Genomic DNA, 18,816 nt, shown 5'->3' with positions numbered 1-18,816 from the left:
CAACTATGATGGTAGTGGTAATAGCAATTTTTAAGCACTTTTTAGCCTTTAAAGTGCTTTCACACATGTTATCTCATTTGATCCTCATATCAGCTTTATGAAATGCACTGTGATATTAAAAAGTATGTAAGATCATTGAAATATATTGACACATGACTAAGTTCCCTTCTCTGTCCCTGTAAAAAAAAAAAATAGAAATCTCTTAATTTTTTAGCTGTGCCTTCTCATACCCTTTTCATTCCATCTAGGAAGAAATCTTCCTAATATACTTTCTCATGCCTTAGATCATATTCCCTATTTAGATCATAAACAGATCTCTATTATCTATCAAATGAAGTATAAATATATCACTTCAGCATTAAACAGTCTACATAATTTGGCCCCAACTTACCTTTCCAGCTTTGTCCACCAGTATTTTCATCAACAAACTCAGTCTTCCTTTTCCTTCATTCCATGCTTATTCTGTATGTCTGTGTTTGTGCTATTATGCTGTGATGGAATTCTTTCCATTTTTTCCTCAATCCATTGGAATCTTTTTAATAAGTAGTCCTAGCTTTTCCTTAAGGCTTTCCCCCAAACTTCAGCCTATTATATCTCTTATTTTCTGCATTAACCTAGTAATAATTATCTGTGCCATATTCTGTAAGTTTTTATATCACATCTATGTCCAACATGTGCTTTTCTTTATTGTTTTAATTATTTTGTATGTAGTGACAATACTAACAGCTAACACACAGTGCTTACAGTATGCCAGACATTCTTCTTAGTATCTTATAGATACTGACTTATTTAATCCTCACAACAACCCTATGAGGTAGGTACTTTTATTATCTCTCCATTTTGTCGATGAGGAAGCTAACACAGAGAAGTTCTTAACTTGCGGGGCCAGGATATAAACCTGGTCACTAAGTCTTGGCACACAGACTTGTTGACAGTGAGCCAAAGCTTACACAGTATACCTCCCAGCAGCACAGAGCTCCTATCTATGCAGATGATACCTAGTATTTAAATCAATCATGTTAATAATTAGACCTTTTCAATCTCTTCATTTGTTTGAGACCTGGACCTCCGCTTCTCAGTCCAAATAGGGCTGTTACGACCTGTTTCTTAATTTGGCAGATGTCTATTTTTCTGTTAGTTTGATTGCTATATTGTAACACAGTTTCCATATTTTCTGCAGCTCTTATTTTCATAATTGAAGAATAATATATAATTCTATATTTTATTCTTTTTTTTTTTTTTTTTTTTTTTTGAGACAGAGTCTTGCTCTATTGCCCTGGCTAGAGGGCAGTGGTGTCATCATGGTTCACTGCAACCTCACACTCCAGGGCTAAAGTGATCTTCCTGCCTTAGCCTCCTAAGTAGCTGGGACTATAAGCGTGCACCACCATGCCTGGCTAATTTTTCTTTTTTTTTTGTACAGTCAGGATCTCGCTCTTGCTCAGGCTGGTCTTGAACTCCTGACCTCAAGTGATCTTCCTGCGTCAGCCTCCCAAAGTGCTAGGAGTACAGGTGTGAGCCACTATGCCTGGCCTACATTTTATTCTTAAGAAAGAAACTTAATCCATTAATTTAATCCATTTCAATTTAAACAGCTTTAATGGTCAGAATGTAGTTCAAGTTTTCCCTCTGTAAGGGCAATGTAATCACTAAGATATTGCTGCTTTAGTTATTTGGCATGTCTTGGTCCCTTTCAAGTTTATTAATATGTATGGATGATTGTAGATTGTTGATTTGTCACACTTTTGAATTAAATATTCTCAAAGCTATTAATACTACCTCTAAACATATTGGTTTGGGGGAGGTGTTATCCCAGTTTTGCACACAGGTCTGATGCCAAGGAGTGGTGTTGAAGAAAGTGAATAATTGATTAAATAGAATCTCCATTTGTGAAGAGAGAGTGCTCCCATTTTACATTAATAGCTTTCCTCTACTTTGTCAGCCTTAGCCTTTGTCTAGTCAGGCTTCTTTAAACTTACCCCTATAAAGGTACAAAGAAGTCTCATAAAATGTATGATTTAAAGCTTTTGTAGCAGAAGTTTGATTTCTAATACTTGTATTTGAATATGGTTATATCTAACTGGGGAATCCAAACCAAATATTTAACGGTAAGATCAATATGTGAAGATTCATTTCAGTGATTACTTGAAAAGCTACCATGGTCTGTCTCCTGCCCCCCTTCCCTCCATCCCTCAAACAGTAGTATAAAGTGAGTTGTGCTGCTCTCTCTTTGTGAAAGTGGGGTGGGACATCAAATTAAGTAAGTATTTCCTAATGTTAGATTCAGGATTGTAAGAAGAGAGAGGAGGCAATTGTTCAAATATGAAACATAAGAGTGTTGCAGTGGTACATACAAAGTATGTCAATAGATGGTAAAAAAAAAAAAAAAGCCACATTAGGCTAAAAGAAAGATCAACATTCCATTGAGAAGATGTTCTCTTTCTGGACTGAAGATAAAGAAAATATATCCAATAGGCCTAATGTTAAAAATATCTTCTTCTCTAAGAGTGACACATAACCATGATCAAGAGTTCATATGCTTACTTCCCATTTATTTGCTGCTTAGTCTCACAACAATATGAGTAGATATATGCATGGGATAAAATAATACTGGGCCATTACAAATTGAGATGAAGTAACCATTTTCATCTCTTTTGCTTGGACCAGACGTTCCTTTTGGTATAATATGTCTAAATGTCCTGTGTAAACAGGATTTAATCAAGTGTGCTTGCAATGAATTACTGTGTATACTTATTTTATAAAAACACTGCTTTAAGAATTTCACTTTTTGTTTTTAATAGAATAAAAAAAAGAGGTTAGGTGCTTAGTTTCATATAAAGAGGTCACATTTCTACTTAAATGCCCCTTATTGCATACCAGGTACCAGGGAATAAAAAAAAAAACAACAACCCATAATGATCAGCTAGCATTAGAATCCATGGTGTAGGTATGATTAAGAAGAGCAAACCTACTGCCTTCAAACCTTAGACCTAACTGGTTTAATTTTAATTGCTAAAGACCTTGTCCATTAAAAGTTCTGTTTATTTTGATCATAAAATAGGATCACTCTGTTAACTAAATTTAACACAAAATAAATAAGTTTTCTTTTGAGGCAGACTATATACAGGGAAGCAGAATCAATTACCAAAGACTTAGGATTTGAAATCAGCATTCTGTAAAGTTACTTAATATCTTTGGGCTTTGGTTTTCTCCCTATAAAATGGAGAGGAGGATGATTAATGTACATCACAGGTTACTTGTGAGAATTAACCTGTCTGCCCTAACACTGCATCTCTCACATATATTCTGTACATAATCTACTATCATTTAATATCAGATGCCTTATACTTCCCCAAATTGGAAAGGCTTTTATTCTGTCTCAACCCCCTCTTCCAACTCCTTTATCTGGCCAATTCCCAAGCATCCTTTAAGTCTTAGCTCTGACTTCATCTCTTTGACTTTCTCTGACTTCATTACACGTTTAGTCCCTGTATGCCATATTCATAGTACCCTCAGTATACCTCATTACACTCCTTTGCACATTATGACTGTTTACTTTTCAATTCTCTCCATTAAATCACAAACTCTTTAAAAAGAGTATAGACTTGTATGTCTTGTTCAATTTTTGTGTCTTCAGTGTCAAGCATGGTGCCTGGCTTGTAGAAGATATTCCTTAATAGATGAATAGAAGAAAGAGAAGGAGGAATAAATGAGCTAGTATATGTGAAGGCATTTTGTAAACTATAAAGTGCTATGCAAATGGTAGTGTGATTTTGCATTACATTCCTTAAACATGTATTTTTAAATATCTGAATGTTCATTTTTAGAAGGCCTTGATCCTGCAAATATAATTCTTAAATATTGGCAATATTGTTAGAGTTTCAGGGGCAGTATCTTTTATGTTATAGGATTATACTTTCCATGTTATCTCCCAGCAATTTAATTAATTAAGCTTAACTAGACAGGTTTATTAATCTGTAATTACTTTACATCTCATTATTAAAAATTTGTATTTTATATCTGATATCTCAATGTCTACTTCAATCTTTACTGTTTCACTTTTACAGTGAAAATAAAAACCTATCCATCATACTGAAGATAGATTGGACAGTTATTTCTTCTTCTTGGAGTCTGTTCTGAAAATATTAATAAATACCACTAGATTTTATTAGTATATTAGCTGCTTAACATTTAGTATAATATTATGTATGTATTAATACCTCTCTTCTGGTATTTTAATGGCAAGGATATTGGATTTCGACTTGACTCACTACATACCATCCTGCAACAGGAAGTCTTGTTACAAGAGGATGTGGAGCTGATTGAGCTACTTGATCCCAGTATCCTGTCTGCAGGGCAACCTCAACAACAGGAAAATGGACACCTTCCAACACTTTGCTCCCTGGCAACCCCTAATATTTGGTACTGTCCAGAAAATATCTATCCTTTGGCTGCTTACATATAGTATATTAGCAGAGGAAATCAATCATCATGCTGTCCATTGTAAAGGCATAAACATTCTATACATTTAGCATTAGGTAACAATATGCCAGAGGTAAAAGAAAAAAAAAGAAACCTTTCTAAAGTTAATGCTATTTAAAATGAAGCTGGAAAAAAATCCAATTGAATTATTATGTACTCCCAACTCAGTAAAATTACTTTTGTGCTTGCCAACCCAACAAACAGGTATAACATGTGCCAAAAATAATCTCTCTTACCCATATACCTAAGTACATGTAAACCTAGCCAGTTCTTTAATATTAATAGATTTTATCATAACCATATTATAGAGACACCAAGAGTAGGATGGGATATAGGTGTAGATAGCTGATTCTTGCTGTGTTGGCTGAGAAGAGATCATAAGGAACATAATTTGATGAGTCAGACTATCTTAAAACTTTAACCACTTATAGTATTTGGTTCTAATGCAGAAGTCCTAGGTCATAATCTGACAAAAAAAAAAAAAGAAGAATGAATGAATGAATAGTAAAAAAGGATTATGTATAAATAATTGTTGATGTCTTCTTCCTATTGGGGTTTATTAAATTTGATAGATAAAGGAGGAATGAATCAAGCAGTGTGTTAAATCACTGCTCAAACTGTTCAAGTTATACAGGTAGTTACAGTCATTGGCCTCAAGGTTCTGGATTTATGTCTTTCCTATCACACTGACAAATGCTTCATAGTGTGAAGGTGGCAAAGTACAGTGTTTTCCAAATCTGTAGTCACTCAGGTATTATCACAAGGAAGTAAAGCATCTTATCCTTCAAAAACATAAGAATTTAAGGAGCTGCTAGGAGGAACCATAGGTTTTAAGAATATACTACTTTGCTTTTAAGTTTCCTTTAGCCACAAATATGTTTAAGCAACTATGCTTTTAGAGTTTGCTGTTAAAACATAAAAGTATATGATGAGATTTTACTTCATAATATTACCAGTGTCATCTAAAAAGTAAGGATTCTAAGGGAAATTAGGGCAAATATTTATTAAGAAATATTCTTACATGGGCCTTTCTTTGTAGTAGGACTGTAACTCTCTTCAGATATTATTGATGTTTTTCTACTATCTTCAGATACATCCCACCTCTACTCCCCTTTTTTTTATATATATACACATTTTCCTCAAAGCCTTCATGGCTTAAGAGTTATATTTTAGTCTATTAGATTTGTAATTGACCTGAATAAAAATATTTTGTACATATTTTTACTTTGATTAAAGCAATGTGAAAGTACAAAGCTTGTCCATATCATGGTCTATGGTAAGTATGTATATTCCAAATTAGTGATGATTATTATTTCAAATTAGAGGACTTTATTCAAAACAATTGCTCATCAAGTATATATTATTTCTAATTAGAAAAACAAAGTCTAATTTTAGGAAAAAGGAATTCACAATATTTCTGAAATTATATTTTTACTTTTAAATCTGTACAATTGGATTTTAAAATCTATAATTTTTGCATATTAGGTTAAGGATTCCATGTCTTTTATATTCAGAAAAAAACAGTCATTTCAGAAGATAACGTTTTTTTGTATTTATTATCATCATTTTTATTATACATGTGTCATAAAAGAGAAAGGTACCGATTGCTTTGGGGTCACAAAGGAGAGGTTGACTAGAATTAGAGGCAGCCATTTTAAGCTTTTGGTAAAATCTTCACAGAGGAGAGTTTGAAGGAGTAGGATTTTGTTACTAAATATGGGATTAACACCAGACAAAAAGGAAAAGAGAAGGAGAGATGTCCTGGTTATAGTGCATGGAAGGTGGGATTCAGAATTGACTCAAGACATGGTTTGATCCAGCTTTTTTTTTTTTCTTTAAGTGACATGATCTTGCCCTGTTACCCAGGCTGAAATGCAATGGCGTGATCATAGCCCACTGCAGCCTCAAACTCGTGGGCTTAGATGATCCTCCTGCCTCAGCCTCCCTAGTAGATGGGACTATAGACACTCACCACCATGGTTGGCTAATTTTAAAAAAAGAAAAATTTGTGGAGATGGGATCTTGCCATGTTGCCCGGGCTGGTCTTGAACTTCTGGCCTCAAGCAGTCCTCCCACCTCAGCCTTCCAAAATGCTGGGATTATAGGCGTGAGCCATGGTGCCTGGCAGGACCAGCTTTTTAGAGGTCTTGTAGACTGAGCTGATGAACTTTGATTTTATCCTGTAGGCAACAGATGATATTTCCAGTTGCAGACTATATATATTTAGTAAGTGTAGATGCCTTTTGTTGGTGCTGCTCAGCATCAGTCACCACCTACAGAGAAGTTCTTTAAATTTCTTTTGTGAAATCACCTTTACCTGGTTCCAGAAAACAGCTGTTTCTAATGTCCTTTACCTAAACTTATCTGCTTAGATTTTAATGCCAAGCACCATTGTCTAGTTGGTATATATTTTTAAACTATTTCACATTACCTTCTTAAATGTCATAATTTTTAAAGCTATGCTTTGCAAAGAAGCTAGGATTTTATCTATTTCAGTAAACTTAAATTTATATTTGTTTTTACTGATTAAAGTAACTCATCTTTCATTATCTAATCTGATGGATATCATTTTCTTGGTTTCTCTGTTCCTAGGGATGTCTCAATGCTATTTGCCTTCATTAGTTTGCTCATTATGTTTCCTACTTGGTGGATTGTATCTTCCTGGCTGGTGTGGGGAGTGATTATATTTGTTTATCTGGTCATAAGAGCTTTGCGATTTTGGAGGACAGCCAAACTACAAGTGACCCTAAAAAAATATAATATTCGTTTGGAAGATATGGCAGCAAATAGCCGAGCTTTTACTAACCTTGTGAGGAAAGCATTACGTCTCATTCAAGAAACTGAAGTAATTTCCAGAGGATTTACACTGTGAGTTCATTTTATTATTTTAATTTTTAAATGAGTCTGTCTACTACATAGCTAAAGGAGAATATTTATTATCACTTTCATTTCCTTGTTGCATTTATAGGAAAAAAGTGGGTTTCTTTTTTTAGCACTTAATAAAGTCTATTAACTGCTAAGTGAAGGATTAAATATATTATGTGCTAGATTTAATATGTAGTATGATTCTGCTTATCTACTTTGAGAAACCAAAGTACTTTAAGAATCTTGATTATTTCTTATATATTATCATGTGATTATATGAGAAAACATATAGAGGATGCCTAACCCTGAACCTAGCATGCAATAGTTACCCAGTAAATGCTTGCTCCCTTTACTCCCTATTAAATGCCCTCTTCTCCACTTTAAATGATAGATGTATTTGATATAAATTTATTTTGAAAAATCTTGACATGTATTAATAATACTCTTTAGGTAAATATTAGCAGATGTTATAGCACTATGATACTCTCAGAATGTCATGCAAATTGTGATGTTTCACATTGCCTTGGGAAATTAAATATTCACCAGTCTAGCTGTAAGTATATTTAAGCTACAGGATATACTGGCTACTTAGTCTATTATTAAAGCTACATTTATTGAGCATCAACTATGTTCCATATGCTATGCTAGTCACTTTTTCATACACTTAAAGGCATACAATTGTAAGTGGTAGAGCATTTCTATTCAAATCCATTCCATCTGACTCTAAAGTCTATTTCCAATATACTAGGCTAACTGCTAAGCACTAACAGATGACAGTTGTATTCTGGTATATTTAATAATGTAAATAACTTATATACCTTTGCAATCTATAAGCAAGAGTAAGTACATGTACTCATTGATCTTAATTAGTTGTATCTGGAAAATCATGCAAAAGAGGAGTGAAGAACCTCTGGTAGTCATCTCATCCTTCACTCTGCTCAGCTCTAGAACACTACTTACACAGTCTTGACTTAAATGCTGTTTCTAGAAAATTATGGAACAGAAAATTAAAATAATTTCCAGGAATCATTTTGTTCTTCACTCTGCTTTGTTCTATACAACAATCCCAGGACATTAAGAGCGATTTTATAACTTCTCTTTCTGCTCAATTCAAAGTATAATGATCTTTAGTATCTGTTGACCTATTTGTCCTTCCATTAGCTGAAGTCTACTTCTTGTTGATAGAGGATAGCACATTTTAAGTTGTTTGAGTATCAAATTTTAAAAGTTAAAAAATCACAAATTAATAGCTCCTTTTCATTTTATTGAGAGGATCGATTGGTTAAGCAAAGTGGCTATGTGTCTATGTAAAGTTTTGGCAAGTATATAGGATTTTGTGCCTTTTGTGATTTTTCTAACAATTCCCCATATGTATGGGATGGGCATGAAGAGGTAAAGTGGGCCAGTTAGACATGATTCACCTGCAGATTATACTTTCTACCCATTCAGATGGCAGACAAACAGAAGAAATATTAGAAGAAACTGCTTCATTTGTCTTTATCTAACTGGATAATGGTTTGAAAAAATTATGAGGAATAATCTTGAGTCATAATTTTTTAGAAATAGTTTCAGTTTTTAAAGCTGATTTACTAAAATGGAACACAAGCAATAGCGCCATATATTAAAATCATAAATGCTGTTTGTTTCTGCCTCAATTTGTCTTCTTTTAGCAAATAATTTAACCCCCTTTTTGCATTAATTCCCTTGCTTTAAATTAAGCCTGTCATCATCCTCTGCTTTTTATAGGGTTTTTTTGTTTGTGTGTTTTGTGTTTTTTGTTTTTTTCTAAGAGACAGGGTCTCGCTCTGTCACCGAGGCTGAAGTGAGAGGTTCCGATCATAGCTCACCATAACCTTGAACTCTTAGGTTCAAGAGATCCTCCTCCCTCAGCCTCCCAAGTAGCTAGGAATACAGGTGCATGCCACCATGCCTGGCTAATTTTTTTTAAGAGATGGAGTCTCACTATGTTGCCCAGACTGGTCTTGAACTACTGGTCTCTCCCACCTTGGCCTTCTAACATATTGGGATTACAAGTGTGAGCCACCATGCCTGGACTTTTAGTAGATTTTTTTTTTTCCTTTTTGAGACAGAGTCTCACTCTGTTGCCCAGGCAAGAGTACAGTGATGTCATCATAGCTTACTATAACTTCCAGCTCTTGGGTTCAAGCAATCCTTCTCCTCCAACCTCCTGAGTAGCTGGGACTAAGGCACATGCCACCATGCCTGGCTAATTTTTATTTTTTCTAGAGAGAGAGCTCATTGTTGCCCAGGCTGGTCTTGAACTCCTGGCCTCAAGTGATCTTCCTGCCTCACTCTCCCAAAGTGCTAGGATTATAGATGTGAGACTCTGCACGTGGCCTTTTTGTAAATTGTTAATGCCTGGATATATTTTTGTACGGCTTAACATTTTTAAAGTTTTGAGTTAGGTGTCTTGTTTTATAAGTTTGTGGTTATAGTTCAAGAAATTTACAAATGCCAATGTTTTGTTTTACTATTGGGAAAGGTTATTGGTTAGGTAAAAAAACTATTATCTAAATGGAGGAGAACGTACGGTTTTGTGTGTTTATTCTCTCCATATTATAAAAGTATACATGGTACGCATTTGTTTTAGAAAATACGGAGGAAATAGAATACTGTAGAGGAAAATAAAAGCATCTTGTAATCCAAAAAAAAAAAAAAACTATTATCTGATAACTATGTAATACTTAATCATGTGTATTTTCAGTTATAAAATGTAGTACATTATATGTCATTGTTACAAATAGGGTACTCCCCATTAATCTTATGGAAAATGCCATAAAATGTGCTTCCTCTTGAACAGTTTTGAGAGTAGCTATACTACTACATAGTAACCCTTACTTTGCCTTTCTACTTGCATTCCCCTGCTGGCCACTGGTCCTGTTATCTTTCTGCGTCCCCTACTTCATTTTGAGTAGGTAAGTGCCAGTGGCAGCAGGTGGGTAAGTAATTTTGCCCTACTTTTGTGAATGTACAGAATGTATTTCTATACAGTATTTTTTCTGTACAAGTGAACAAATAAATGATTAGTGAACATATGCAAATGTATATTAAGAATGTGAAAGTGTTTATAATTAGGGCCTTCATATTTTTTATAGATACGGATTTTGAAAACTGAATGTAAAGTATTTCTGCGTTAATATATTTTAGCAGATAAAGTGTCTATGTAAAAAGATGCAAATTCTCACATAAATATTCCTACATTTCTGTTATATCTCAACTAAAATTCATTATTTCCCCACATCAGAGGAAGCCTTTACTCTTTGAGATTTTAATTTTTTATTTGTCTTTTTTCTGGTGGCTATATATGTATCAGAGAAATTACTGTATTATGAGACCTGAGTTGGCATATTTATAATCATTTTCTAATGAAAATCATGAGAAAGGAATATGTTTTCTAAGTTTAATAGAATTGTCAATTTAGGAAACAAAGACTTTAGGACACCTGTACAGTTGTATCACATTTTACTTTTCAAGTTTGCTTGACAGGGTCAGTGCTGCTTGCCCATTTAATAAAGCTGGACAGCATCCCAGTCAGCATCTCATCGGTCTTCGGAAAGCTGTCTACAGAACTGTAAGAGCCAACTTTCAAGCAGCAAGGCTAGCTACCCTATATATGCTGAAAAAATATCCTTTTCTGTCTATACGTGAGAACAAGCAATGTTTCCAGAGTCCTGAATGTAGATATTATAGTTGCATCCTGTAAATGTTAACTATAAATTGGGATTGCCTTTTTTGAAGCTAGTTTCTATCATCACTTTTCTTTTAAAACTGGAAATACATTCTAGGGGGAATGATAATAACAGACAGGAAGAAAGTTCTGTTCTTGTATAGCTCATTTTTAACAAGGAAAAACTTGAATTCCCTCTCTTTACTGGTCCAAAGAATAAAGTAGAAAAGCCTGGCTTTGCTAGGTCTGACTTATTTTTCTTTTTGAGACAGGGTCTTGCTCTGTCACCCAGGCTAGAGTATAGTGGTGTGATCATAGCTCACTGTAACCTTGAATTCCTGGGCATAAGTGATCCTTTTACCTTGGCCTCCCAAAGTACTGGGATTTCAGGCATGAGCTACCATGCCCAGCCAAGTCTGACATTTAAAAAAATTTCTGAACATGGCAAATTTGCATCATGTCATAATAATAAACTGGCAACAGGAAGCCTTCACTTTTCAAAAAACAAACAGGCTCTAGGGACAGATTCGCTAAGTTCAAATTTTGGCTATTATCAGTTACCGCTTAGTGACCTTAAAAGCAAGGTCCTTAACCTCTCTGAAATTTGCTTTACTCATCTTTAAAATGGGAATAATAACATAATCTTCCTTATTGTGTTTTTGTTAAAATTAAATGAAATAATGCATATAATGTGATATCTAATATATAGTAAGCACTCAAGGACTGATAGCAATAGTCTGTTACTTAAATTTACTAAATCAGGAAATTAGTTCTATTAGCCAGAAAATAAAGATGTGTAAGATCTCTGTTTTAGTGAAGACTCATAGGTAAGTTAAATTATGAGTAAATGAAGATCAGAAAGACTACTTTGTACCTTCAGTATATTGGGTACTATAGCACTGATAAATATAATACTTAGGCTGTGCGTGGTGGCTCACGCCTGTAATCCTAGCACTCTGGGAGGCCAAGGCAGGAGGATTGCTCAAGGTCAGGAGTTTGAAACCAGCCTGAGCGAGACCCCGTCTCTACTAAAAATAGAAAGAAATTAATTGACCAACTAAAAATATATATAAAAAAATTAGCTGGGCATGGTGGCACATGCCTGTAGTCCTAGCTACTCGGGAGGCTGAGGCAGGAGGATCACTTGAGCTCAGGAGATTGAGGTTGCTGTGAGCTTGGCTGATGCCACGGCACTCACTCTAGCCTGGGCAACAAAGTGAGACTCTGCCTCAAAAAACAAAAACAAACAAAAAAAGTATAATACTCAAATTTTATAGAATGCTTTATGTTCTATCATTATATATACCTTCATTGCTAGATTCTCTTGTCTCCACTTTGTAAGAAAAGTAAAATAAAGGTTAAGTGACTTGCTTATTGTCACACAACTAGTAACAGATTGTGTCTTGACTATAGGACTTAGGACTTAAAGCCTTTTTTTATATATATACTTACTATATTAAACTATTTCTTTGGAAATAGAGACAAAGCCCTTTAATTTTCATTAAGAATTTATCCATTTTGTTCCCCCATCACCTACATGCCTGCCTACTATGGGTCAGCCATTCTTCTAGGTGCTTAGGAAGACAGAGTAAAAACATGTACTACCCACTTGTAAAGATTTTTGAGTATGAATGATAGGCCAGCAATCATAATACAGTATGAATATCCAGGGTGCCTTCCAACATAGCAGGGCAATGTACTTGGCTTATGGGGTCAGAGAAAGTTTTTAGGGAGGTGACATCTGAGTTGAGTCTCAAATAACAAGTAGGAATTGGCCACGAGGATGATAAAAGTCTGTATTCCAGGTGGAAGGAAGCAAGAACACATGGAAAGAAAGAGATATGACAGTGCAGCTTGTAAACTGCAAGTAGTTAGTCATTCAGTGAATAATTATGTAGCATAAACTTAGTGCCAGGCAATATGCTAATCACTAGATATATAGTGCTAAGCATAATAGACATGAGCCCTGCCTCATGGAGCTTATAGTTTAGTGTGGAGTAGGGAGTGAGAGGGAGGTAGCCTAATAAAGATTGCAGATTGTGTGAGTTCCCTGTGTTTGTCACTTTTCTAGAAATGAGAACGTAACAGTGAACAAGATAGACAAGATCCTTATTCCCATGGACTTACCTTCTAGAGGATGAGATGATCAATAAAAAATAAACAGATGAGATTTTCATGTAAAATAATTGCTATAAAGAAAAAAAGCCCAAAGCTTTTAATTAAATAGTATAAGAAAGCCTCTCTGAAGAGCGGTCATTTAAACTGAGATTTGAATGATGAGAAAGATTGTGGGGAAGAGTGTTCACTTAGATAGACCAAAAAGTATAAAAATCTTGTGGCAGTAGTGAATTTAGCATGATTGGAGTATACAAAGAAGATCATCATTACTGGAGTACAGTAAGTTTGGGATCAAAGTATGAAATGAGATACAGATCATATGCTCCCTACATGAAAACTTAAGGAATTAAAGGAAAAAAAGAATCCACCAACCATTTGAAAACACCAATGTAAACCTTCATATGCCTGATCAAAGCAAAGAGCAAAAATATATATTAGTAAGAGAATGCAGTGGTGACCATGGATGTGAATGATTAAAGTGATTTATAAAGGACTAGTAAATGCAACTCTCTGGCAGCAACTTTGAAAATGTAGGAGAAAATGGTTCATTTCTTATCAAGATAAAAATCTGCAAAATTGACCTAGTACTAATTTAAAAACTTGAAGAGATTTAAAAATATTCCATTTAAAAAAGAAAATACCTGGTTATATATAAAAAATGAAAAATATGCAATATTAAAAAAACAATGATAGAGTTCCTGATGCCCTGGTATGGAATGATCTCCAAGTTATATTAAGTGAAAAAAATACAAAGTACAATCAGTAATAATACCTTTCCATTTGTATATAAAAGGGACTTTATTTATGCAGGGATGAATACATGTGTATTTGTTTGCACGCATATGTATATATGTACCTACATATCTCCAGATACACACATTTATATTTGGATTTCCTTTTATGTATAAATGCGTTAAATATCTTGAGGGATGCACAAGGTAATAGTAACAAGGATTGCCTTTGCCTTTGGATAAATGAACCTCATGAATTTTGAATCCTGTGAATGTATTACCTATTCAAAAACTAAGTGAATAAAAATTTTTAACTATCAGGTCCAGATAGTTTTAAAAAAATTTTCACACCACAGAAAAGGTTAGAAAGCTTCTCTACATCATTTTATCCATGAAAATACTATAATCTCACTATCAAAACACATATTACAAAGAATAAGATGTATAGATCAGTCTTAACAAATGGAGGTACAAACTATTTAAATAAAATATTTAGATATACAGGGAATACTAAGTAAAAGAAAAAATAAATAAATAAATAAATAAAATATTTATAAATTTAATCTAGCACATGTCAAAAAATTATTATAATATAAACAAATAGGAATATGCTAGAAATATAGAGATGGTCCAATATAAAGAATTGTATGGGCCAGGCACGGTGGCTCATGCCTGTAATCCTAGCATTCTGGGAAGCCAAGGTGGGCAGATCATTTGAGCTCAGAAGTTTGAGACCAGCTTGAGCAAGAGCAAGACCTTGTCTCTACCAAAAATAGAAAAAATTAGCCGGGCATGGTGGCGCATGCCTGTAGTCCTAGCTACTTGGGCGGCTGAGGCAGAAGTATCGTTAGAGCCCAGGAGTTTGGGGTTGCTGTGAGCTAGACTGACACAGCATTCTAGCCGGGGCAACAGAATGAGACTCTGTTTCAAAAAAAAAAAAAAATCTTTACAAAAACAAAGGGAAAAATCATTTGTATTAATATGATTGACGTGTCTAAAAGGAAAAGGACAGAAGAAACATTAACAATAATCTATGCCAAACAACCTATATGGAGCAGGCTTAGTGCTACTTATATCTGTAGTCCATGTATTTTAAATAATGTTCAACTGAGTTGTGGGTGGGGAACCTGCAGCCTCAAGGCTACATGTGGCCCTCCAGATCTGCAAGTGTGACTCCTCAACTGAATCCAAACTTCACAGAACAAATCCCTTTTTTAAAACTATCCCTTGAATTCTTTCTGTATGAAGAGCACTAAGATGTCTAAAACCTGCAGAAGATATTTCAGGTGCATGAACTGGCAGTTCACAAAAGAGGAAATACAAATGGCCAATAAATATGATAAAATTTTCAGTCTTCATACTTAGAGAAATACAAATAAATCCTTTTATTAGGATTTGTTCTGTAAAATTTGGATTCAGTCAAAATGTTACATTCAAGGATCCAGAAGGCCACATGAGGCCTCAGGTTCCCCACCCCATGACACAATGAAATACAGCTTCAAAAGGTAGGTGTCAAAAATAACTAATTTAGCATGTTAGCATTTTTGCTGAGTCAAACTTTTCATTATTTTAGACATAAAAAATTGTATTCACAAGTATCCTCTAAGATATCTGAGAATACTTATGTTAATATGTTAGATTTTAAGATAAATTTCTGTTTAAAAACTGCTATAAATCTCCTCATGTAAAAATTCAGAATAAAGATTAGTAACCGTAATTTAGGACAATTTTACCATCCCTCTTATGCTTTAATGAAAAGGCTTTGTTGATTGCCTTAACCTAATTTAACCTACCCCCTGAACTCTGAGAGTGACAATGTAACCAACTACATCTGTGTGGTGCCTTTTAAGGAGCTGGGCCTTGGACTTAGTGAAGAGCAGATTTCAGAAGAGGAAGCACATAACTTTACTGATGGCTTCAGCCTGCCTGCATTAAAGGTAATATCTGTAAGGGAAGGGCTCAAGAGAAAATATATGCACTTGGATTGTTTCTGTGCTTTCTGAATATAAACAGTGCACCTGTTCCCCTTCATTTGTTTGCTGAATACCATCATCATAAATGCCTTAGTGATGTTTGCGATGCTGTCTTTATAAGCCAAGGGCATCAGAAAGATTGGATGAGGAGATTCTTATATTTTGATGTCAAAATAATTAAAATTCTTAATATAAGAAATGCCTTAAAATAGAGTTTGGAGATAGGTGAATTTACTTTTTAATTGGAAGCCATTATGAGTAATTTTATGACTAGCCATTTGTTTCAACAAACATGAAGAAAGCACACTATCTCCAAAATTCTTGTTTAGGACAAGAATTTTTTTCATTTTTTAAAAACTACATAAAAGGATACATTTGGCTACATAAAAATTAAACTTCTAACTTCAAATACTGCAAACTTTTAAAGGCAAATAAGCTCAAGAAAAATTGCAATGATTTATAACAAAGGGCTTGAATTCTTTCTATATGAAGAGCACTAAGGTGTCTAAAACCTGCAGAAGGTAGGTCAAGTGCATGAACTGGCAGTTTACAAAAGAAGAAATACAAATGACCAATAAATATGATAAAATTTTTAATCTTAGTACTTAAGGAAATATAAATAAAAGTAATAAGTTAAACATTTTGCCAAGATATTGAAAGTTGGTAATATTCATTATCAGTGAAGATTTAGGGAAACCTGACACACTAGTGGTGAAAGTATAAACTGGTTCATTTTAGCAGTGAATACCAATCTTCATAAAGGTGTATGCCTGTTAATCCAGCAATTTTACCTTTACAGATTTATCCCAAGAAGTAATCAAAGATAAACCCAAAGTATATTCATGAGATTACTACAGCAGCAAACATTGGAAACAAATTAAAAGTTCAATAATATGGAATTGGTAATGATTTATGGTACCTATACTTGATGAACTGCTTTGGAGTTAAAAGTGGAAAAATATTGAAAGCAAATAATATGGGAAAACATAAGTTAAAGCAAGTTAACAAGAACCATTTTTGCAGCAAAATTCAAGTAGTATTTTTAAGATGTTAATCCAAATATATTAAATTCCTTTTTAATATTCAACAAGCTCTACTTAGATATTTCTTTGTTTCTAGTCTTTAAAACTTCCCATGACACCATGAAAATCAGTGCAAGTGTAGTTGACAGCATTTATCAAGATCTATTTTGTTTTGAGACTGTATAAACTTCAACATCTTTAAAATTTTCTAATCCACATAAATGTTTTAATTTCCCTGTTGTTGTTTTTCTTTCTTTCCTGTTATTTAAAATTTGCCTTGATTTATTCCTACCCTCATTCTAACCCATCTCAATCGGTGGCACTCAACAACAATTTAAACTAGAAACCTGGGCACCATCCTTCTTATCCCTCTTTTTTACCCTCTCATATCCAGTTTGTCAGCAGATTCTTATGTCAGTTCTACCTTAAAAATGAATTTTGAACCCATCCACTTTTTTCTATATCCCCTCCCACCAGGCTAGTTCTAGCCACCATTATCTCATACCTAAGCTGCTACAATAGTTTTCGTAGTTTCCTCACTTCCCTAAAGTTTGTTTAAGGATAAAATTTGATCAAATCACAACTTGGTAGGAGAAAAAAATGCAATTTGACATATAGCCATTTAAATGATGTATCCTTTGAATTAGTAATTCCACTTCTACAAACCTTTCTGAAGGAAATTATTCTAAACATAATTAAGCTTTATGTGCCAAGTTGCCTATTAGTTTTGTGCTTATAATAGCGAAATACGGAACACTGCCTAAATGTTCAGCAATAAATGAATGGCTACTCCTACCATATGACTCAAACCTTCTGCTCCCTAGAACTCTCTTCCCTGATGATACTTTTATGGCTAACTTTCTTCAGGTGATACTCTTTTAGGGACACTCCTGACCACCCCATTCACCTCTCCCCCCTCTCCCATCCCTTCTCTCTCTCTCTCTCCCTCCTTCATATGTATATACACACACATATCCACACACATTTGCTATTCTCCTTCTTTGCTGTATTTTTCTCCATAACCCCATCAACCAAGAAACACTATCTTTTTTTCCCTGGCTAGTCGCTACCACAGAAGGGAAACACTGTCTTTTACTTGTAGATTATTATCTATCCCTCCCTGTCCCCCACCTACGCCCCTTGGATATAAGCTCCATCAGAGTCGTGATTTTTTTCATTTTTGTCCACTGCCTGACACATCATAGATGCTCAAGAAATTATTTCTGAGTGAATGAATAAAGGAATAAAGAAAGTCATTGTAATCACAAAATTTAATAGTTAAATAAGAAGACTTGCAAGTAAGCTTGTTTATATTCAAGAATTCATAGATATTGTATCTTTAACAATTTGGAAATCTGGCCTTGTTCACTTTTTAAAAATTAGCTAATGGTAAAGTAGATTTACATGAAATTATCTTAAATCTTTATTCACATAATTTAAAAATTCATTTAATAAAACCATCTAGGCTAGGCACGGTGGCTCACACCTATAATCCTAGCACTCTGGGAGGCCAAGGTGGGAGGATTACTTGAGCTCAGGAGTTCAGGACCAGCCTGAACAAGAGTGAGACCCATCTCTATGAAAAATATAAAAAGTAGCCAGGCATCTTGGTGCACACCTATAGTCCTAGCTATTCTGAAGGCTGACGCAGGAGAATTGAGCCCATAAATTTGAAGTTACATTGAGCTATGATGATGCCACTGCACTCTAGCCTGGGCGACAGAGGAAGACTCTGTCTAAAAAAAAACACACTAAATATCCATTTTCATGGTTATGAATAATTGGAATCTAAATTATCGAAAGTAGTTCTATCCTCTTTTCATTGTCTGCTACCTCTACATTGTCTGCTATAACTACATTGTTTCCGCATGTGTTTATTTTGGGGATATTGTCCTCATCTTGAATAATACGATATCTGAAGTAATCCTCTGCTGCCT

General features: G+C 34.4%; 1 protein-coding gene and 1 non-coding gene across 5 annotated transcripts in view; both read left to right on the top strand.

The window, feature by feature from the left end:
* The window catches only part of VEZT (vezatin, adherens junctions transmembrane protein), a 98,075-nt gene that overhangs the window by 35,330 nt on the left and 43,929 nt on the right, over window positions 1-18,816 (top strand). For 2 of the 4 annotated variants that reach the window (XM_012775292.2, XM_076007098.1), the window contains exons 4-7: window positions 4,247-4,422; window positions 7,075-7,350; window positions 10,855-10,992; window positions 15,674-15,821. In XM_012775292.2, coding sequence (XP_012630746.2) covers window positions 4,247-4,422; window positions 7,075-7,350; window positions 10,855-10,992; window positions 15,674-15,821 — 738 coding nt within the window. Of the gene's footprint in view, window positions 1-4,246; window positions 4,423-7,074; window positions 7,351-10,842; window positions 10,993-15,673; window positions 15,822-18,816 lie in introns of all 4 variants that reach the window. The other 2 variants (XM_076007096.1, XM_076007097.1) reach the window with 1 other exon arrangement.
* LOC142873603 (small nucleolar RNA SNORA20) lies at window positions 2,544-2,673 on the top strand. The gene has a single exon (XR_012921598.1). It is a non-coding gene; the product is annotated as a small nucleolar RNA SNORA20 (small nucleolar RNA).

Source organism: Microcebus murinus, chromosome 10 (assembly GCF_040939455.1).
Source record: "Microcebus murinus isolate Inina chromosome 10, M.murinus_Inina_mat1.0, whole genome shotgun sequence".
In the NCBI taxonomy this organism is placed as follows: Eukaryota; Metazoa; Chordata; class Mammalia; order Primates; family Cheirogaleidae; genus Microcebus; species Microcebus murinus.
The sequence above is the reverse complement of the archived record's forward strand: the minus strand, read 5'-3'. Positions and strand labels throughout refer to the sequence as shown.